At 39.3% G+C, this 24,168-nt stretch overlaps 1 protein-coding gene across 2 annotated transcripts in view; it reads right to left on the bottom strand.

Annotated features, from left to right (window-relative positions):
• The window catches only part of CSNK1G1 (casein kinase 1 gamma 1), a 162,734-nt gene that overhangs the window by 40,726 nt on the left and 97,840 nt on the right, over positions 1-24,168 (bottom strand). For both annotated transcript variants that reach the window (XM_043555191.1, XM_043555189.1), the window contains exons 5-7: positions 9,350-9,501; positions 7,773-8,007; positions 1,973-2,058 (exon numbers count right to left, since the gene is read on the bottom strand). In XM_043555191.1, the coding sequence (XP_043411126.1) occupies positions 1,973-2,058; positions 7,773-8,007; positions 9,350-9,501 (473 nt within the window). The remainder of the gene's footprint in view (positions 1-1,972; positions 2,059-7,772; positions 8,008-9,349; positions 9,502-24,168) is intronic.

Genomic DNA, 24,168 nt, shown 5'->3' with positions numbered 1-24,168 from the left:
CTTTCTAATAAATAAGAAATGTAACAGAGATGATGTATTTAACGTCTGCTCTGTTCTGGAAGGTTTTATTTGCAAATATATTTAGTAGTCTCAGATAAACACCATCAAATGTAATGAGATGAGTGGTTAGGAAAAGGAAATAAAAATATCATATAGCAGTTATTTTCAAAACTGAAGAAGCTTAGTAATCTCCCATGACCACTGGGGTTCAAAAATTCAGCCTTCTCCTTCTTAGATCAGTTCTATTATAAGGTTAAAAATATTGCTAATCTAAGTGTGGGGCAGACAGATGGCTCCACAGAATATTTACTGTGAATCTGAATAGGGGAAAAAAAAAAAAAAGGAATAAGTAGTAGAAGAAAATGCCTTTCCACAATGTGCTTCCAGAGGGAAAAGTGTTACCTATGATAGAGGCATGGCTAACAGGCTAACAGGTGGCTTCATATATGTCAGCAGCTCAAAGCAAACTAAGTTTGTTCAGGATTATAGACAGAAGGCTCCTGGAGCTTGGACCAACAGTGTAGCCTCAACGGATTCTTGTGAGGCTCTCCCTAGCTGGCTGCACCCAGTTTTAAGCAATAGTGTTCTATAGTAAGTTGGAGAGGTCTGCCTGGGTGGCTCAGTCGGTTGAGAGTCCGACTCTTGATTTCAGCTCAGGTCATGATTCCAAGGTCGTGAGATTGAGCCTTGGTTCTCTCTCTCTCTCTCTCCCTCTGCCTCTCTCCTATGCTTGCATGCCTGCATTCCCTCTAAAATAAAAACATAAAAATAAAATAAAATAAAATAAAATAAAATAAAATAAAATAAAATAAAATAAAATAAAATAAAAGAAAGTTGGAGAAATTTTAGATCTACAACTGACACTAAAATGATTCGTAGACTGTGAGTGAGTTTCAATTAATACACAAACGTACTGCTTGGCTATGTAATGAGTAAACAGAATACGAAACTCTATCTGACAGCTATCTATACCAATGAAAAGATACATATGACTAGGAGAAGACTAGGAAGTGTTAGGAGAAGAATTTAAGGGGAAAGAAATAAAATCTTCCCAAAGGGAAGGGGCAGAAGCTTTACTTGTCAGGACAACGGTCTAGAAAGCACAGCAAATGAATCATTCTGCCCTTCTGGAGGGAGAAAGGGAGAGGGCCAAGGGGTGTGTAAGTACCTAAATCTACTGATTAAGTTTCTTTCCATACTAACATGTTGAAATAAATCACAACTCAAAAATATACCTCACATTTAACTATCTAAAATGGGACTTAAAATGGGTTAGAAGCTCACCATTTCCTAGTCTAACCAGCCAGAGGCACAGAATAATTACAGTGGTTAAAATTATTATCAGTAGTTAACTCTGACACAAATACACTGTACTGATACCTAAGGAAGGCTATTTAAACTACATGTTTCACGAGGAATGGCTATTGTCTGCATAGGTATTTACTGAATAAGACACATGAACAGCAATGTTAAACCTGGATTTTTATTTTAGTTCAGGTGGATCCTTAGCCTTGATAGGATGAATAAATATTTTCCAGTTCTCCTTAGGGGCACACCCAGCTCTGTTGGCCTTGCTGGTAAAATGTGTAGCAGCTGCTGTCATCAATTTGTTCCAGAAATTCCCCAGTACACTGGGAACACTCTTCTTGCTACATAATGGTAGTGGAGGAGGAAAGTGACACAGAGAAAAGCAGCAGTGCCAAGGCTGGGAGGGAACAAGGAAAGAGACTGTGGAAAACCCTAAAACAAGGAAGAAGGATTCACAAGGGGAAGAAGACAAATGTGAGCAAAACAGAGCTCCCAAAGCCCAGGGAAGCATCTACAGTATAGACAATATAACCAGCCCCTGCTTTTCATCTCTGCAGCCAGCCAATCTTCCCAATTGTGCTTCTTGCAGACGTCAAGTCAGCAACCCCTTCATTAACAACTGAGTATTGAAACAAAGCCCTCCACTGAGCACTTTCAAGGATACCTTGAGTCCTTGCCAGGGTAGGCTGCCTCGAAGGAAATACATGAACATATGGCCCAGGGCTTCCAAATCATCCCGCCGGCTTTGCTCTAAAAGGGAAGACAGATCACACATTATGTTTGCAGTTATTAAAGAAGAAAGGGGTTCAAAACCAAGTAATCCCTTCAGAAACCCTTCTGCTCTGGAAAGGCGCTGCTTACTAATTCTTTGTATATCTAAACCAGGGATAGTATTTCAGATCAAAACCAAAAAATACTGTGTGCTTCCTTTGCCTAGAGCTGTCACTGGCAAGTAAATATCAAGTGAAAAGAGCAAATCCTAAACTAAAACCAAATCTAAATCACTAAATGCTGAGTAGCCACCCCTCGGTCACTGCTGTCACCTTCCTGAAAGTAAGATAATTTAAATGAAATGTTATTTCCGGTATATGGGCTACAGTTACCCTTTGGGTTACCATGATGGAAAGTGAGAAGATAAAGCAGCTAAAACTTTTAAATGGTCCATCCTAATGGCCAGGTCTGCAAAGACACAAGCTGTGGAATGCCTAGCATACCTGTCTAGTGCTTTTAATTCATCATAAAAATTAACACTTAAAATATAGTTTGACATAAACAAACATCAATGTATCATCTCTCAGCTCCATGCCATTTGTACCATGTTCCATAGCTACCTTAAGAAACATTTAAAATTTGGGGCACCTGGTTGGGTCAGTGAGTTAGGCATCTGACTTTGGCTCAGGTCATGATTTCACAGTTTGTGGGTTTGAGCCTCGCATCAAACTCTGTGCTGACAGCTCACAGCCTGGAGCCTGCTTCAGATTCAGTGTGTGTATTTCTGTGTGTGTGTGTGTGCGCGCGCCCCTCCCCTGTAATTTATCACTAAGGTGCCCTATATGGAAAAATAAAACAGGATCCCCGCATTCTGGGAGCTTATCAGGCAAAACAAATTGCTAGGTTTTAGTTTCTTTCATTTGGGAAGACTAAGATAGTAAAAAACTAAAGAATAGATAATAAAAAATATTGTAACTTCATCTCAAAAAACGTCCTTATATATTCTTGGGTTGTCAGACTGAATGTAAGTAGTACATGCCTCTATTCCTAATTTGCCAAGTATGGCTCATCCCAGATATCTTATGTGTTTATTTCTCAGAATCAGGTTGAGGGCTTTATCAAGAGAAGTTAAAAAGACAAGACTAAGGGGCTACTCTAAACTTGACTGTGCTTTCTTTGTGCAGAAAGTAAAACCTACGAGGGAAGCAGGGAGGAGAGCTACTCAGCTCAAAATGCAGAAGTACAACATGTTTAATGGCTGCCTTCACTTATGGGAAAATGTGCACGACAAAGAGTGAATAGAACTCTACAGGGTGGATCAGGAAAGAAAAGGCAACTTGGTAAGTTGCAGTTTGAAAACGGTCTTTGGCAAGGTGGTCACTAATGCGAAAAAGAGGCACCCTGACAAGAGATAAATAACATAAAATTGAGTGGATGCACATCAATTGAAATAATCTTAAAAAGAATGAAGTAAAATGGCAAGACCAACAGAAGCTTTTGTCTACACAGCTTGCCTGGGGTTTGCCACCAAATTTTATATATAATTGAAAACATAAAGGCATTAGACTGGAAGAGTTTGTTAATAGGACCTAAATACACACAAATAAAAAAGAAAGAACATGCAGGGTGAGTTGAGGCCTCTCATAAAGCAGGGCAGACAAAGAAACCACACCCTGCAGTTTCTCACACTGTATCACACCTACACATTGCCTTTCCATTTTTATATCCACTTCCTGTAAGAAGAGGCCCCTTGGTAATAAAAATTCACTGGACAGTTGTACTTTTGTTGGTTGAGCACTAGAGGGCAAACCTCTCCACATTTTCAATACTGATCAATCCTGAAAAACGCCCAACTTCTCTCCACAGCAAAGCCCATTATTAAATGAGTGCTTTTTAAATAAACACACACACACACACACACACACACACACACACACACACACCAAAAACACATGTAAACCCACTAGAATAACTAATAAAGTGATTTTCCAACTACTGAGCACCATGAAAAATAGTTGTGGAATATGGCATAATAGGAAAAATAATGGCTCCCGAATTAGGTTATCTAGCTCTTGGCCCATTCTTTCCATTCATTCGATCCATGTGAAATTCAGCATGGCCAAGTCACCTATTTTGGGCCACAGTCCTCTCACCTGAAAATAAAGTGGTTGGGGTGACTGGGTGGCTCAGTTGGTTAAGCACCAGACTCCTGATTTCGGCTCAGGTAATGATGTCTGGGTTTGTGTCAAACCCAGTGTGGAGTGGGAAACCTATGGGATTCTCTCCCCTCCCTCTCTGCTCCTCTCCTGCTAGCTCACGCACGCGCACTCTCTTTCTCTCTCTCTCAAAATAAACAAGAAAAGAAAGTTGGCTGATGTAGATAATTTGAAAAGTCACTTTCCAGTTCTAAGACTCTAAAGTAATTAATCTATGATAATTTAACCCATTAGTAATTAATCTATGATAACTTAATCCTTTCAAAAAAGTGAAAACCAGAGTCATGCTTTATTTGTGTACTTCTCTGAAAACCGTATTCATTTAGTTCAGAATTTCCACATGCTCTCATTTTTTTCATGAAGGGTATTTTCCTTTTCAAAGAAGAAAGGTTTCAATACAAGTGGGACAAAGTAGGACACAGAATTCTTTCACACCATAAAGGCCTGCTTTCAACCATTCAGAAAGACATGCTTGGTTTACATGTATCACACCTCTGATTTTAGGTCAAATATATTTTGCTGGAGGAAAGGGTCTAGATGACCCAGTGTTCTTACCCTAACTTCAGCCGTTAAGAATACAAAGTGGCTAATCTGATATGGTCAGGTTTAGGAGGCTTCCTCCCTTGTTCTCCCTTACAAAACAGGCAATTCTCCCCAAGTCATTTGAAGATGCACTTCCCTTGTTCCTCATTACAACATACAGAATGCTACACATTTAAAAACCAATATGGGGACATCTGGGTGGCATGGTTGGTTAAATGTTCCACTCTTGGGGCACCTAGGTGACTCAGTTGGTTAAGTGTCTGACTTCAGTTCAGGTCATGACCTCACAGTTCATGATTTCGAGCCCCATGTCAGGCTCTATGCTGACAGCTCAGAGCCTGGAGCCTGCTTCAGATTCTGTGTCTCCCTCTCTCTGCCCCTCCCCTGCTTGCACTCTCTCTCTTTCTCAAAACTAAATAAACATTTAAAAAATTAAAAAAAAAATAGTGTTCCATTCTTGATTTCAGTTTAGGTCATGATCTCACTGTTTGTGAGTTCGAGCCCCAAACAGGGCTCTGCACTGACAGTGCGGAGACTGCTTGGAATTCTCTCTCTCCCTTTCTCTGCCTCTCCCCTGCTTGCTTGCTCGCTCTCTCTCAAAATAAATAAATAGACAAAACAAAACAAAACAGTATGATTCAAGGTCCTATGGAATACCTCTCTGCTTTGAGACCCTGGCCAGAATTTAAAGGGCATATAATAACCATCTATATGTATTCTCTGTAATCTGGAGAGGGCAAAAATATGGTGATAGGTTCAATGTGACCCAAAAAACTCTAGAACTCAGGAACTTCAAGTTTGGAGATAAACTCAAAGTTCCAGCAGGAATGGCTATACCAGGAGATGAAAGTACCAGTCTGACGATCTTACACACTTAAAATGTATTTTGCTGAATAAATAAATAACTACCATTTACAGTCTTTGCTACTATGAGGCACTGTGCTAAATACTTTATATGTATTATCTCTCAGTATCCTATAGTATAATGTATTATTATCATACCTATTCCATAGATGAGATAACTGAGGCTGAGGAAAGGTTACTGGACCAAAATCATATAGATTTAAGCGCAAGAGCCAGGGTTTGCAAACCTTTTTCTTAACCATTATCTGTACCTTATCTGTACATATTCTGTAAACCATTATCTGTACATAACACAGAGACCCATCTCTGTCTCTTCTTGCCTTTCCTGACAAGAATAATAAAATCAGAACATGGACTGCTGTGCCTAGGAAGCAGGAATTAGAACAACTTCTAGAGTCTGTCAGTTAAACCAAATAATCATGACTTTACTATTTACGACACAGTCTATCTAAGTAAAAAGGAAGAAAGAGGGGATATTGAACACTATGCAAGAGAACTATGTTACACATACTACCCATTCAACCCACAAACACATCCTTGTGAAATATTACTCTCATTTTACAGATAAGTTTCAGGAAGATTAAGTAACCTGTCCAAAATGACATAGATAATAAGTGGCAAAAGCCCTTCTAGTCTAATTTTAAAGTATTACATTTAGTTAAGTGAGGATTTTCATACGTTTACTGAAAAAATCCTGATAGCATTCAGGATTTCTGTTCCAGTTGTATCACTTTGCAATATGATAGTTACTCTTCACTAACACTAGAATCGTCATTTGAAAACCTAGGCAGTGTTGTCAATAAGGCAACTTTGTAGTCATTTAGTCTTTAAAATACTTGTTAGTGCACAACAATTCATTAATATTTAAACACCCAATATAATTAGCTATGTCTAGGAGTATGGAACCTGATAATATTCTGTTTACATGTCTATTCTCAAGAGTGGTGTATTTTTAAAAAAAAAATATTTATTTTTGAGAGAGAGAAAGAGAAAGAGAGGAAGAGAGAGAGGGAGACACAGAATGTGAGGCAGGCTCCCAGGTGTCAGCACGGAGCCTGATGCAAGGCTTGAACTCATGAACTGTGAGATCATTACCTGAGACGAAGTCAGATGTAACCAGCTGAGCCACCCAGGCGCCCCAAGAGTGATGAATTTCAAACATGGTTTTACAATCACTTTAGAATGTTTCCTTCATATAGAATCTTCCACAGAAGCCCAATATATAAAATAGATAAAAACGGAAGCTTTTCTGGAGAAGCTAGTGAGGGGCCCAGGGCTTATTTGGCTTTCCCACTGTTCCTTAGGCTTCTCTTACAAATATTCTCCCCTGAACTAGTTCCTCTAACAAGTAAGGCCTTCTGCCTTGATTGAGCTTTCACAAATTGTCTATCCTGAATACAGTGTACAACTCCTCTATTTTCATTGAGTAAGACATAGGCTCTTCCTCAAAGAATTATTCATGGAATTATGCACAGTGAACAGAAGCCTAGCACATGTTTTAGTAACACACTCTTCCCCAGTTCAGATACCAACCAATCTGATGTCCTTTTCAGGACTGTCATACATGGAGTCATTCATTCATATGTAAACACCAAATTCATCATTAGACTTACTCAAATGCTATCATTTTAATACAATTCAAGTGCCCACACTGCTAAAAAACTAAGCATTTGGAAACATAGTATAAAGAATTAAATAGGGGTATCTGAGTAGCTCAGTTGGTTAAGCTTCTTTCTCTTGGTTTCAGCTCAGGTCATGATCTTATGGTTATGAGACTGAACCCTGCATAGGGCCCTGTGCACACAGCATGGATCCTGCTTGGGATTCTCTCTCTCTCTCCCTCTCTCTCTGCCCCTCCCCTGCTTGTGCACACTCTCTTGCTTGCTCTGTCTCAAAATAAATAAACATTAAAAAAGTAAAGAATTTTACTTAAAGAAAAATCTTTAAGTTGTTAACAGGATACTTAGGAAAGTTACTAACTCACCATCTTAGTTTCTCAAGTATAAAAATCACTTGCCTTGTGAAGCAAGAAGACCACAAGTTGTAATGCACAAAGGGGACAAAGTATTATTGGAATAAAAAGTTATTTTAAGGACCCGCCCCTTTTCACTGAGCAGAAAATAAACACACCTTTGCCAAGATGCGTGTTGATAGACATGTATCTTGCAGTTCCAGTTAAACTTTTGTGCTCCCTATAAGGTATGTGTTTTTTGGTTTCAGGGTCAATGTATTCCTTGGCCAGTCCAAAGTCTATAATGTGTATAACATGCTCTTTCTTGTTGCCTTGTCGGCCAATCAGGAAATTCTCTGGCTTCACATCTCGGTAAATGAGATTCTTTGAGTGCACATATTCCATTCGAGAAAGCTAAAAGAGAATACACAATGATGAAAATACTCTAAAGAAGTTTACTGGGAAAAAAACAAACAAACATCCAAACATTTTCTTTTATCAGCCCAAAGGTTTTAACTACTGAAATGAAAGTAAAACTCATTTCTTCTTCACCACCCAGTCACTTAACGCTTGTAAACCAGAAAAAAATCGGATACAAATACATACATAACAAGTATCAAGTTAAATGAAAGTGAGACAGCCAGTTCAGCTCATAATGTTACAATTTGTAAATGATGAATAGAATTAGGTGTTTTTATGCTACGTCAGAAAACACACATTTGAGAGGCTCGAAGTATCCCCAGCCAGGATTATCACAATACGTCGGCAACCTCTGAAGACAGGTGCCACTGTCACATTCACCTTCTGCCCACACCTTTGTATCTTCAGTCAGGCAGGCCCCCCCCAACCTAGTACTTTCTGCTGCAAAAACATGGGAAGTGAGGTCCAGAGAAGTAAAGATTGCATTGATTTTACAGAGCTAATCAGCAGCAGAGGTAGAAGAGCAGTTTTTATGTGAAATTAAATATAGCCCCAAATAATAACCATAAAATTATTTCAAATTTCATTGTTTTATTTCTATCTACAGCATACAAAGGGAAGCCGAGGCAATCTTAAGTTTGGACTCAAAAGCCAAGGTCAATTTTCTAACATTTCCAAGCTTTTACTGTAAAGTGGGTGAGACCACCACCATTTGAGACCAATAAAAGATGCATGAGCATCCTTCCTCTGAGAGGCTGACAGACCTCTCAAGGGAACTGTCTTAACTGCTTCTTGAACTGGCACTGCTGTGTAATTTGGCTGGAGCTGAGGGAGCTGTCTCTTCAGCTCTGCCAGTCTCTGTAAGAACCGGAGGCCAGAGAGCTAAGGCAGGTTCTTGGTCACACGATTTTGGAATCTGATTGTTAGGGCAGTGGGTTACGTGTCCAATCCCTTCCTGGCTGCAAGGGTGAGGGGAGAGGACAAAACTTTACAGCCATATGTTTAAAACCTATAAATAAAACATCAAGGAAATTACTTGCATTTGTACAATTTCACCTAATCATCCTCTTTCTCCCCAAACTAAATTATATGCTTCCACTTCAGTTGAGGGCAGGGTGTTGCTCCAAGGTGCAAATTCTTAAAATAGAGTGAACATAAGATGCAGTATGTCTTCTCTAGGTTAACCCTTTTGGCCCAGCCTGCTTCCTAGAATGCCATCAAACCTCTGAGTGTGCACTCAATATGTGTCACGACATCTGGGAGAGCCCTAAAGGGGACACAGGAATGCAGCTGGGGGACCCACCTATCCTTTTGCAGAACAGCAATGCCAACTTACCAACTGGATGGCTATCATTAACACAGTCTTCAAAGTAAAAGTTCGGTCACAGAGGTCAAACAAGTCCTCCAAGCTAGGGCCAAGGAGCTCCAGCACCATGGCATTGTATTTTCCACATGGACCAAAGTAATACACCTGTGGAAGACCTTCACCTGCAAGCAGAGGAGAAATAGGGTGTAGAGTGGGGGACACAAAACCCAAAATGTGAGATAGCTGCATCAGCACTGGGTAGATATAAAGAAAGTACAATTTGTGAGATTACCATTTTCTCTCATAGTCACTCCTGGAGAACCTAAACTGAGCACAGCAGCTTCAAAGCGAACTAGTAACACGTAGGAAAGGTGAGTCATCACCTAATAGCCTCAAACAAGCAGCTATTTAATACCAGAGTGACAAAGGTATTCCCACTGCTACGGAAGACAGTGAACGGTCCCTGATCCATTACTGGATCAGAGCATAAACTATTCTTCCCCAAGGAGGCCCAAAAGTACACTAGCACAGAAGGTTAAAAGACAGTTCACTGAGCTCACGGGCCTTGTTACATTAGCTGTTTTCATCTGCGCTCCCTATGCTAACTGCCAAAGCCACGTGGAGCTGTTTGCAACTGCTGCCCCAAGGAGAACTCAGACTGAAAGGTTGAGGTCACAGAGGGTACAGCCTGGCTCTCTTCTCACAGGGAGTCTCTGTAGTTTCCTGTTTTCTATCAGCTGGGGCAAAGTCAACAGACAGCATTTGGTTACGGGTAAGTAATTCTGAAAGGAAAAGGAAAAATAAAAGACAAGGCTGGGCTTTCCCTAGATTTGAAATTCATAGCTCTACGATGCTAAAATCTAGACACTTTCTCACCTAAGTGTCAACTTGTGAATGAATTTCTCCCTTAGAGCGTATTGTAAATATGAGGCATTCAGTAAACATGTGTTAAATGGCACCATGTGAACAGTGGATATGAATGAGACTACAGAACATTTTTAAAAAATCTGGTCTCATAGAGCAGAAACACTTCCATCTCACACATTTATGTATACCATGTTCTGCAGCTATATATGCTACAGATTACTACTTGCTTCTGCCTACAAGTTTTTTTTTTTTTTTTTAAGTTTATTTATTTATTTTGAGAGAGAGAGCAGAAGCAAGGAAGGGGCAGAAAGAAGGAGAGACAGAATCCCAAGCAGACTCCGTGCCACCCCGATGCGGGGCTCGAACTCACAAAGTGTGAGATCATGACCTAAGCTGAGATCAAGAGTCGGACGCTTAACCGACTGGGCCACCCAAGCGCCCCTACAAGTTCTTTAGACAACAAAATCTCTCCTTCTCCTCATTCTTTTTATATGTATAGATAAGAGATAAGCAGAGGTGATTCTACCTGCTATAATCTGAATGTTTGTGTCTCCTCATCATCCTTAAACTCATATGTTGAAAACCTAATGCCAATGTGATGGTTTTAAGAGGTGGGCCTTTGGGAAGTGATTAGATCATGAGGGCAGAACTCTTATGAATGAGATTAGTGCCCTTGTAAACGAGACTGTAGAGAGTTCCCTAGCCCCTTCCACCATGTGAGGACACAGCACAAAGTCTGAAGAGGGTCTCCGCCAAAACCTGACCATGATGGCAACCTGATCTTGGACTTCTAGTCTCTGGAACTGTGAGAAATAAATTTCTGAGTTTATAAGCCACTCAGTCTACTGGTATTTTGTTACAGCAGCCCAAATAGACTAAGACAATATCTACTATTTAAACCTTTAACCCAAGATGCCCATCCTTGTCCCCAGGATAAATCATGTCTATCTGGAGTTGGTGTGTTTCGTTGCTATGATATGTGTTTAACTGTTTCATGTGCTACTGGAGTCTACCTTGTTCCTCTAGGTACTAAGAAACTTGAGTGTTTTAGGATGCTCATCCCCAGCTTGTATCACCTAATACAGCATACTCTGCTCCTGTCAGCTCCATAAATATCCACTGAATTGTCCTTGTGGTTGTTTTGATTCTATCTCCAAAAGAAATCAGATTTAATTTAAAGTGTCTTTTATCTCCCTGTTGTTCTGAACTCATTCTTCACTTTCTTTAATATATACAAAACCTAACAGCTGTTCCTAATGAGTCCTGCTGAAAAATCCAAAGCAGAACACCATCGTAGAGAATTACTGCTTTTACTAATCAGACATATGGTAGATGGTAGTTTGGGGATCTTTCAAATTTAAATGCTATATAATAGTTTCTGATGTCACTAAAATTTGATTTTCCTAATATAAATATTATATTCTTTTTTAAAAAAGTAGTACATTCTTCAAAACAGCTGTGGCAGATCTGTTAGTTACCTGTCTAGTATCCATTCTTTTCTTCTTCATAACAAAACTTCTAATTACTGCAAATAGCCACCTGCCTGGTTGTAACTTTCTAGCTTCCTTTGATAACAACTATGACTAGTGAGACAGAATCAGAAATTGTTGGATGAGGTAGTTCTAGAAAAGCTCTTCCATGGGAGCTGACTCAAGTTGGAGGTATGCCCCGCTTTGATGATGGCTTAGGCTCCAGAAGCCATCTAGAACCATCAGACACCTTGTGGATATCAGACAGTGGCAAGAATGAGTGGAACAAAAAAGAAAAAACAAGTGAGTCCCTAATGGCTGTGAAGCAACCAATGTTGGACTTCCCTGCCCTTTTTTAATCCAAAAGAAAAATCAATCTCTATCTTCAGTAAACTGTTATTTGGACCTTTTTTCATGGTCAAATCTAATCGTAATTAATAAACATATTATTCTTTTAGTTGGATAAATTGCAAATCTGGGCACAAAATCCTCCTTCTGAAGTATAAGTAAACTAAAAGTAAGGTCTGCTTAGATATATAATACTGACATAATTCCCTAGGCTTGCTTCTGATACTTAAAGATCAGTTTAAATGAGACAAATGATCATCTTGTTCTTGACAATCTTTAGTAATAAATCCAAGCATCTCTTGTCAGAAATTTCCATGTTTACAAAGAAGTCACAAAAGCATTCTGGGTGATGTCTGTAATTTCTACCTATGAGTTCTATCACTCATAACTCCACCCATAAGGAATTTACTCCTACTCCTACAAAGATATGAGGCATTCCTGTTGGCTGCATTATTGCTCCTTGTATGAAATACCCTGAGACCTCACCATATCTTGGGGCAGGCTTTGAATGCTCAGGACAATTTTAGATTATTAAGTAGCTTTGAAGTTTTCTCAAAGATGGGACTAATCTAAGATGCTACTGGAGAAAAGGCTCATATCAGTCTTCGATCTAGTATTTGGTTCTGCTACCAACCCTGAAAATTCCTTCATGTCCCTGCTTTTTCATCTGTAAAGAGGAGAGGTTTGGACTAGTTTCCTCTTAAAACTAAAATTCTGACAATAGCTAGGGTTTCCTTCTAGCTACCTTCCAGGTTTCTCTTTGTAAAGCCACAGAACCTATATGAATGAAAGCGTGGCTCCAGGTTATACAGAATATGTGTGGTTCAAATTACAAAGTAAGTTGGGAGTGGTAGTCAACCAGAAGTGTGTCTATTAGAAACAGCACCAAAATTTTTAAAAACAGATGCAGTGACATCACTTCAAAACTACTAAACCAGAACTTTTGGTAGCAAATGTAAGCACAGTTCCGCAAATGATTCTGAAGTGCCACCTCAGCTGGAAAGAGGGTTACTGGAGGGGTTATGGGAGGGGAGATGGGCTTAACTGGTAAGGGGAATTAAGGAATCTACTCCTGAAATCATTGTTGCACTATATGCTAACTAATTTGGATATAAACTAAAAAAAAAAAAAAAAAAGCATTGCTATGTGTTATGATCAATATATTATGAGGACTCAGAAAACAGACAGTCTCTTTCAGAAGTTCTTTCACATCAGAACATCTGGACTCAGTGTCTTTTGACTGGAATCATTTTAAGGCTATTTAAAAGACTTGCCTGTTTAGTTTCTTAGGTATTACAGAAAATGTGCCAAATAGAAAAGTCTCTTTGGGAGACATAGCCATAATTTATTAGAACTATCTGTACAGAAAGATGCCCACGCAAGTTCCATTCTGTTCCTAGTTTTTCACATGACTGCCCATAAAGTGGCCAATGTTGGTGGTAAAAGATACAGACATAAGCCCACTTTGAAAGTCTGTGTCTTTGGTCAAAGATTAGCACACAGTAATGACTTATCCTGGGCTGCATTTAAATAAATCTATCTATCTATCTATCTATCTATCTATCTATCTATCTATCTATCTAAAATTATATGAGACAGAATGTGAGCAGGGGCAAAGCTGAAGGACAGGGAGAGAATCTTAAGCAAGTTCCATGCTCAGCATGGAGCCTGACATGGGGCTTGATCCCACAATTCTGGTATCATAACCTGAACTGAAATCTAGAGTTAGACGCTCACCAACTGAGCCAGCCAGGCACCCCTCCTGGGCTGCATTTAAATAAGAAATTCTATATATTCTATTTCACTCTTCTGCAGAGCCATGTCGATCCACTGCTTACGAAATTTTTAATCAATCAATATTATACTGTGAAGTCCTTTAATAAGATAGGGGATGAGGACACAGCCTTAAATGCAACAAAAGCTATACGTGTGGTAAAACGGTACTTACTAGAAGTAATGATGAGGTAATGGGAATGAAGTGAGAGAGGTGGGCAAGGCAGCTATGCACTGAATTCTTTGATTCATGGTATTTCAGAAACTAAGGTAGTTTTATAACTTCTCATCTGCTCTGGAAATAAATCACTAATAAGATCTCCCTCCTAAATGGGTCAACTACATAAAAGCCCAGGAATTAAAGAAGTAAATCCTGAATACCCTTCTTCTGAGAAATTTCTAATAGGTTTCATTATATGTCCTTTAGCCACAGGTTACACCTCTCTCTCTTTTTTTAATGTGTATTCATTTTTGAGAGAGAGCGCATGTGCCTGCACAAGTGGGGGAGGGGCAGAGAGGGGGCAGACAGAGGTTCTGAAGCAGGCTCTGTGCTGACAGCACAGAGTCCGATGTGGGGCTCAAATTCACAAACTGTGAGATCATGACCTGAGCCAAAGTCGGATGCTTAACCAACTGAGCCCCCAGGTGCTCCCCCAGGTTACATCTCTTATAAACCAAAACTGCAAGGTTATATATACCCTGCACTTGTTATCTTGTGTATTTTCGCAGGGTACTATGAAACAGCTTTCCCATCCATCAATAACATATTCTTATAAATCCTGCCAGACATGAGGCTCATACATACATCAAGTGGTACAGAACAGGAAGTGGGGTGGACACTACAGCTAATTTTCAGTCTGTCATAAATTTAACTTGGGTTAAACATACCAAATCAAGGATAATGGCTTCTTTATCATCCAAGCTGTTACCTAAAAATATTCCATAAAACATTATGAACAGTAACTACTCTAAGTAGAGATATTTTTAAATGCACCTCAGGCTGAGAACTGAAATAGAACCACCCTGAAGCTTTTGGTAATTTGATCACATTATTGCTTAATAATTAGCCTTTGATTCTTTTTGAAAAACTAAATTACCTAGCTATGAAGCAAGTTCAAATAAATCTCATACCTACATTAATATCTGGATGTAAAAAATAACACCTTAATATTTCTTTAAAAGATAAGTATATGTTGGGGATGACTGTCTTCTGAAGTTAGGGCCAGTGAAAACCTTTAAGGACATAATGACTTTGGCAATTCCCTTCTTTTGTTTATACAGTTTTATTTTTAATATTTAAAGAAAATAGGACAGCTCTTCTTCAAAACTTAACTGTCCCATGGTAGTGCCTTCCAGCACAACTACTGAATGTTCCTTAGTGTCTCTGAACCATCAAGGAATTACTATTCATACAGGGAATTACTGCATATGGGGAACGATCATCAGGATTAATGATAATATTAAACAAGTCCACTTAACAAGAAAGCAGAAAGAATAGGCAGATAAACAGGATGATATTCCATAGTTAGAAGTGAACAGGGAAAATAAAAGCATAGCCTTTAAAACTGAGAAAATAACTCTAGAAAAGCAATGCATTACAAAGATATGAAACAATACATGTATTTCTTTTTTTTCCATTTCTCAGACTCTGAAAAATGCCTCTTTATAATATGAACCAGTACACATATGACATCTACTCAAAATGCTGGCTTAATAAAAAAACAAACAAACCCAGCTAGACCCAGAATTAAGGAATCAGAATTACTTTGTCCTATAATGAAAAATGTTTTACAATCATCTTGTTCACAGGCCTCTTGGGAACTTGACTATTGCTGAATATATGCTGCTAACATGAGATCAATTTGTATGTTGGGGAAGAGAAAGTGAGGAAAGGCAAGAGCAGACGAATAGTCTCATATTTCTGAGCCACAAAAAATTGAACTTTTAGAGTTTTTCTACCATATACACACAATTACCAAGGCCTTGAGCCACAAAGCATATTCAGAGTTTTATTTATCCAAAGGAGCCAGGAAAGAAAGCCTAAGGTAGGAGAAAAGATTTCTTCTCTATTAGTATCTGAGATAAAAACAATTTAAAAATGTGTTAGGTAGGGGTGGGAGATCTCTTCTCCTTCCAAAAAGACTAATTCAGCTCAGAACTGGTAAAAATTTATGACTGGGTGGCTCAGTTAAGCATCTGACTTCGGCTCTGGTCATGATCCTGTGGTTCATGGGTTCGAGTCCTGCGTTAGGCTCTGTGCTGACAGCTTGGTGCCTGAAGCCTGCTCCGGATTCTGTGTCTCTCTCTGCCTTTCCCTCGCTTGTGTGCTGTCTCTGTCTCTGTCTCTCTTTCAAAAATAAGTATATAAACATAAAAAAAATTTTTTTTTTTTAATTTACGGGATAAAAACCTAGTCCCTGAAAAATCTCTGCTCTCTTTAGTACTGCATGCATTCACAGTTTCTGTGCTTTAGTTACAGAGATAGAATATCTATTGAGTTTCAAAAGCTAAAAAGAGATACACAATTCTTTTTTTTTTTTTTTTTTTTTTTCAACGTTTATTTATTTTTGGGACAGAGAGAGACAGAGCATGAACGGGGGAGGGGCAGAGAGAGAGGGAGACACAGAATCGGAAACAGGCTCCAGGCTCTGAGCCATCAGCCCAGAGCCTGACGCGGGGCTCGAACTCACGGACCGCAAGATAGTGACCTGGCTGAAGTCGGACGCTTAACCGACTGCGCCACCCAGGCGCCCCGAGATACACAATTCTTAACACACACCTCAACAACAATAATAAAATGTCAAGAAAGTTCTAGCAAGCACTTAAAAGGAATGAAAGAAAAAAATGAGGTCACTCAAAGAACAGTGAACTCCTTGACAATCCTGCCCCACTCCCATTATACTTTCTTTGTCCATGTGTCTGTCTTCCCTACTAACAGAAGACTGAAGGCAGTGACTATTATGTGTTAATTATGTTTGTATGTCAGTGTCTAGCATGGGTCCAAGCGCCTGGTAGATAAGGTCAGGATAAGTACTAAATAAATAAGTAAGTAACAATTCAATGAAATGTCACTGAGAATCTGGAATGCACAATACCTACTTCAAAATGCTAAAACACACATATGTAAAGCAAAATAACTTAATCAGATTTTAAATGTATGGTACATGCTAACACAGGTGATACTAATGAGTAGTTCTTGTTTGAATTTCACAGGAATGATATTTAAAAAAATGTTCTGTTGGGCAAGTCGCTACTATGAAGATTCCACGTAACTCAGAGTTGTAATATTTCTTTTTTTTTTTTTTTTCAACGTTTATTTATTTTTGGGACAGAGAGAGACAGAGCATGAACGGGGGAGGGGCAAAGAGAGAAGGAGACACAGAATCGGAAACAGGCTCCAGGCTCTGAGCCATCAGCCCAGAGCCCGACGTGGGGCTCGAACTCACGGACCGCGAGATCGTGACCTGGCTGAAGTCGGACGCTTAACCGACTGCGCCACCCAGGCGCCCCAGAGTTGTAATATTTCTACATTGACTTTCTTCTGTGTCTATTTTTCCATGATGGTTCTACACAGTCATCTGTAGTTTTACCTTGCTGTTCCACATGCAGGTGAACTCTGTGGAACTATTCATTTTAGTTAACAGTACCAAAAGCTACACACAAACAAATGTAAATTTCATCCCCTCTCTCAAAAAAGCAACTGCCCATCCAAATAGACCAAATGACCAACAAAATTAGTCATCTGTGTCGTCTAATGTGCAAAGGCAGTCTGAGGACATCTTCCTACCCTTTTCTTCTCTCTCCATTTATATAGAGAGACAAATTCTTAACTTTGTTCCAGGCTAACCTGGAATTCCATGGTCTTTTCTTTACATAAGTAGCCCTTTTCCATTTCACTTGGACCTCACAGTCATCCTGTGAAGAAAACAAGAAAATACTAATAAACTCCATTTTACATATGAGATAGACACCCTGAGAAATGCTGTATGATCTGTCCTACATACGAGGGTACCCAAGTAATACAACCAGATCTCTCAACTCCAGATTCACCACTCTCTTCTTCCATTAAGCTGACTATATTCTCTGCCTCTGTTCTTCTTCCCTTTCATTCATATGGTGGCCGAAGTTATTTTCTGTATTTCCTATCCTATCTCTTCCAAACCACATGCCTTTTTGGTTAACATTTAGTTTTTCTAGCAATTCTCTGTCACTCTTCTAGGATACAAATCCCCTGCTGTATTACACAAGCAGCTTCATCTGTCCTATTCATTCCCTGGGTTCCCATTATTTTTTATCAGCTCCATGAATACTATCTTTTCAGCTTTCCTATCATATGTCCATCTCTCTGCAGTTCTTGAGCCTTGTCAATTCCAGTCACCAGTCCAGAATAAGGGTCACTTGGGGCATTATTTCTTAAATTATAAAAGTTAATATATACACATTAAAAAAAATCAAATATAATAACAAACCAAAAGCAGTACAGAAATATATGAAGAAAAAGTATTCACATACATAACAGACACATAATTAAGAATACTTTTCTGCGACTTCACTTTTAATTTAATCTTATATAGTAGACATTTTTTCTTGTCACCTCATGGATATACCTCATTTATTTATTTATTTTTAAGTTTATTTTTGACAGAGACAGAGAGCGAGCATGAGCTGGGGAAGGGCAGAGAGAGAGAGGGAGACACAGGATCCGAAGCAGGCTCCAGGCTGTCAGCACAGAGCCTGATGCGGGGCTCGAACTCACAAACCGTGAGATCATGACCTGGGCCGAAGTCGGACGCTTAACCGACTGAGCCACCCAGGCGCCCCTACACCTCATTTATTTTAATAGCTACATAGTATCTGACCCTATGATATATCATATTTGCTTAAGTTTTCCTGCAGATGGATATTTCGGTTGTATATTATTTGTTATTAGAAATAGATATGATAGTGAACAGCTATTGCTTTTGCCTGGCCTGCATCCTCTTCCTCTAATAACATTTTACTGTTCTGGTGGGAAAGCACCATTTCTTTGATGTTATTTCATGTGGTTAAAGCAGGGTCAAGTCCTTTCCCATTGCCACCCCAAGGATATGACTCAAGCCAGGTTAATCAGAGTATTCTATTCCCCTGCCAGGAGGAATTGGGTCAAGGATGTGTGCTTGCTGGCACCTGGGTGGCTCAGTCGGTTAAGTGTCCGACCGGCTCAGGACACGACCTCAGTTTGTGATTTCGAGCCCCATTTTGGGCTCTGTGCTGACAGCTCAGAGCCTGGAGCCTGCTTGGGATTCTGTGTCTCCCTCTCTCTCTCTGCCCACCCCCCACTTACACTCTGTTTCTCTCTCTCTCAAAAATAAATAAACACTAAAAAAAATTTAAATAATAAAAAAAAAGGATGTGTGGTTGACCCATGTCAGTACAGAGTCAACTCTAGGACTTTCGTGGAACTATAGAGAAGGAGGAACAATTCCTCCTCACCCCCTCCCTCACTGCTAAACTGGAAGGAGCTTAGCCTGAATGAAGCTGCCAGAGACTACCAAATGAAAATAGGGACTACCTATCTGAAACTCAAACACAGAAAAAGCAGAGCTGAGAGAAATGGAGACAGATAAATATGTCACATAAGCTGAAGCCAAGGACAGTGTTGGTCCTAAATCTGGCTGGCCTGCAGTAAGAATATTGCTGGATCTGTGAGCCAAGAAATTCTTCCCCTCTCCTCGCCCTCCCAAGTAAGCCTGAACTCTATCATCTGAAAATGAAAGAGTCTACACAAATATGCAGATAATATGGCAAAAAGCTTTGTGCCTACATTTTTGGGCATGACTGCAAACGTATCTTGAGGGTAAATTCCTTCAAGAGAATATGCTGAGTCAAGAGGCATGTGTATTTTACATTTCATTATATACTGCCAAACTGCCAGAGGTCTAAATCCTCGTTGGTCCCTCGTGTGTCTCTAGTCCTGGACCTACTTTCAATGTAAGTCATATTACTTAAAAATCTAGGCCCATAGAGAATTTAAAAATGCTTTCAGAACCTGCCTTGATCTATTATTTCCAAAGCCCCAGCTCGAGGTTATCCTCTCTCTTATATTTAGCCATAATGTGTCTGAAGGCAACTTTAAGCTTTGTATCCAAATTACCACTGATATTTCCAAGTCAAGAGACTTTCCTACCCCATTATTTGTTCCATGCTACCATTATAAAATTTCCCTCAAAGCATACCTCTATCACAAGTTTATGAAGTGTTTTTATATAGGTTCTCCCATTTAATCCTAACAATTAGTACATATAGGTATTAATATTCCCATTTTATAGGTAAGGTAACTGATCTGAAATGACTTGCTCAGGTCATGTAATGAGTGGTGCAGCCAAACCTAAACCCCCAACTTCTGCCTCTAAGTCTTAGGCTCTTTTACTCTACTACAGGTACGCAACTGTGCTCTAAGTTCACAGACATCTAAAGTGGCAGTAACTTCTACCTAGTCACATTTCTTGGAAAGGAGATTAACCCATTTTGTAAAGATTCAATAAAAGATTGCCTATATATGAACCTAATGGACAATCACAAAATACTAATGGTGTTAATACCTTATGAATTCAAGTAATAAAGAAAGAGTAATGTTTCCCTTATAAAAGCCCAGGTAAGGTTACATTAAGAGTGCATAAGTGCAGGGGTGTCTGGGTGGCTCAGTTGGTTAAACCTCCGACTTCGGCTCAGATTATGATCTCACAGTTCATGAGTTTGAGCCCTGCGTCGGGTTCTGTGCTGACAGCTCAGAGCCTGGAGCTTGCTTTGGATTCTGTGTTTCCCTCTCTCTCTGTTCCTCTCCTGCTCACACACACTCTTTCTGTTCCTCTCCTGCTCACACACACTCTTTCTCTCTCTCTCAAAAATAAAGATTAAAAAAAAATTTTTTTTAAGTGCATAGTCTTTTCCTAATAAAACAACTAAGGAGTCAATCTTTAAAAGAAGCCTATTAATAATTTAATACATCATTTAGGAATTCAGAAGGCAGCTTGGCATACACTTAGAATAACACAGAAAGTATAAAAAACAGATAAGCATTTGTTTTCATTAACCTTGGGCCCATGTAACAAATTGTTCCCAGAAGTTCTCTGATTAAAAAAACAAAACACACTAAGGCACACAGTCTAATCATAGCACAGAAGCAGAGTGCCCCCTACTACTGAACTCTCTTAATATTGTAATACCATTCCTTAAGTATCAAAATAGCCCTGGGAGAGTAAAGAACCAAGTGTTACCCTCACTTTCTGAATGGAAGCATAGAGGTTAAGTGGCTTGCCACAGAACAACCAGTCAATGGAACAGATGCTACAGCCTGCCATTCTTTTCTCATTTGAGCCTTCACCCAAATATGTCTCCAGTAAGAACAGATGTGACCTGATGGAACATTCAAGATGACCTTATAATTCTGGTCACTGAGGAGGCATGCAGACTTACAAGGAAGAAAAGTGAACTCATTTTTCTTGCTGATTTTCAGCTAGTCTGAGGAATAAGTGCCATAATGTTCCTTCTAGTTTCAAATTCAATTAAGTTCAAAGAGTCTGGTGGTCAGTCTGTGCATTCATCAAATAGTACACGTGAGAACAGAGTGCTAGGGGAACAGTAAAGAGGGGCATCTAACCTTGACTGAATGGGATGGGAAAGGCTTCACAGAGCAGGGGCCGTGGGCTGAGTCTTGATGGTTAAGAGCCGATTAGGCTGGAGTGGAGAGAATGAATCGTACAGGCTAAGGGAGCATATAGGTAGCTAAAAGCAAAGAGGCAAAAGCTCTCTGAAATGAGAAAAACTAAGACTATTTTTCTCTCTCCCATAGCTTATTTTTCTCTTTTTAAATATTTACTTTTGAGAGAGAGGGAGACAGAGGGAGACACAGAATCCGAAGCAGGCTCCAGGCTCTGAGCTGCCAGCACAGAGCCTGACACAGGGCTCAAACTCACAGACTGTGAGATCATGACCTGAGCCAAAGTCTGATGCTCAACCAATTGAGCCACTCAGGCACCCCCACGGTTTTTTTAAATTCTGAACCACCAGTTGGTTTAACAAATGTCCTTAAAAATTATGGCAGAGGTCATTTATAAAGTTGAAAAGGCAGAGATAGCTAAGTAAATAAAAAGATCATAGGAATAAAGGAAAAATAAGGATTTTATCTAAATATTATATACCTATATTACCTTAGTACATCTTTAATAATAGTTTCACAGGAAGTATTTTAAGTATACACTAGGAACACACCATTGCATTATAGAGCATGAACAGAAATACAATGCAAGCCATGAATGAGAAACATGAATTTGATTTTAAATTTTCTAGAAGCCACATTTTTAAAGAGGTGGAAAAAAAGAATTAGGTGGAATTAAGTTTAATAATATATTTTATTTAAGTCACATCCAAAATATCAACACTTCAACATATAATCAATTTAAAAATCACTGTGGTATTTTACATTCTCGGCGGGGGAAGGGGGAGACTAAATCTTTGAAATTCAGTGTACATTTTATACTTCCAGCATATTCGATTACCTATAAGTGCTAATTCAGGTGCTTCATAGGCACATGTGGCTAGTGGCTCAGCTCTGTAAGGAGTTTTGAGAGATGTAAGTGAGGTTGGTTTAGGTACAGAAGAAATGGTGCAGAAAAGAGGTTCGATACTTAGAAATCTGCATCACCCCAAACAAGGAGGCTTCTTTACTTCTGAAGCCTACAACTCTCTCCTTTCTCTCAACTCTTCAGAATAGCTGTTTCTGCTCGAGTGTTCTCACTTTTAGAAAATAGTTAAGGGCAGTGCCTACTCTTGTTCACCACTGTATCCCCAGGGCTTAGCTTAGAATAGTACTTATCCCAAGTGGGATGCTCACTGAATACTTCTTTAATAAATGCACGAACAGACACATAGCTGCCTCTGGGCTTTAGCTTATTTTGTACTTGGAAGCCTTTCCTTACTCTTGTATTTGAACATGTCCAAGTAAATCATACCTCTTTTTGAAAGTTCAGCCCCTAGCTACCACCCTTTCTATACAGCCTTCCCTGTTTCCCATAATTAGTAGCCATTTCTCCCTTCAGAATTTCTGTATCATTTTATCTGTAGTCCCTTAAAAAAAACCCTAACATTCCACTGTTTTTGTTTGCATTATAATTATTCATATACATTGGTGAGCTCCTTGACAGTTACACAACAATACTTCGTGATAAACATACTGGAAGCTCAACAAACATTACATATTCTTTTCCTCTAGTTTCTTTAAGGGCAGAGACCATACGGCGACCCATAACTCTATGGCCCTCAAATCTCTCAGTATAGTGCTCTGGACACAGCTGATGCTCAGCTTCATCTCCTTGCATTATGACTACAGTAATTATTAGTACAAGATTGCTATAGGCTGGTAAGAATGATGAATTAAACCAAATGAAGTATAAAGAAAGAGGAAAATGTAGGGAAAAATTAAAACTGTGTCAGACTGTTGAAAGCACAAAAGAGTACAGAGCTGACAAACTCTTCTTTTAAATGGGAAGAATATAAATTACTTGCTTATGAGTTGTTCAAAGATGACAAATACAATTGGTCACAAACGTTAAAAAAATTTTTGTGTTGGTTTTTGTCTTAAGCATGTTTTATAGGTAAGTTATATTCTACAAATACTAACGGGCTTAGTTAGCAATTGGATTACTATTTTGAAAGGAGATACAAGGACTTATCTATCTTTTGTAGCTTATTATTGGAACTTAAAGAAAATATTCTCTTTCACCAATGACACTGACAGACACTGGAAAGGAATTTAAGGTTTCTTAAAAAAATTTTTCAAGTTCACTTATTTTTGAAAGAGAATGAGAGAGTGAGCAGGGGAGGGGCAGAGAGAGAGGGAGACACAGAATCCAAAGCAGGCTCCGGGCTCCGTGCTGACAGCTCAGAGCCCAATGCAGGGCTCGAACTCATGAACCCCAAGGTCATGACCTAAGCCAAAGTCGGAAGCTTAACTGACTGTCACCCAAGTGACCCCAGAATTTGTTAAGTTTTAATCCAAGACAGTAAATACATGCTTCCACCTTCTTGTAATTCAAAGGAATAATTCACATCAGTGATTCATCTCTTTCATTCCATAGTATTCCACAGCTTTGAGGATGTTATGAAATGTTACTTTTCTTCTTAATTGTTAAACTTGACAAATTGTGGATTAGGAGGGGATGGTGCCTGAGGGCTGTGGCCAGTCCTGTGATGGTCACCAAGCATACTCTAGCCCTTAGTTTGGGCTGAAACTTCTCCTGCCTGTGTCCTCCTTAAAAAAGCATTCTCTATGGGCAATCACTAAGCCATTCTTAACGACTGAAGAATGGTTGTGAGGATACTGAAGGAAGAGAAACATTCAGGTACATAGCAAAA

The sequence above is a fragment of the Prionailurus bengalensis genome, chromosome B3 (assembly GCF_016509475.1).
Source record: "Prionailurus bengalensis isolate Pbe53 chromosome B3, Fcat_Pben_1.1_paternal_pri, whole genome shotgun sequence".
NCBI classification, from domain to species: domain Eukaryota; kingdom Metazoa; phylum Chordata; class Mammalia; order Carnivora; family Felidae; genus Prionailurus; species Prionailurus bengalensis.
The sequence above is the reverse complement of the archived record's forward strand: the minus strand, read 5'-3'. Positions and strand labels throughout refer to the sequence as shown.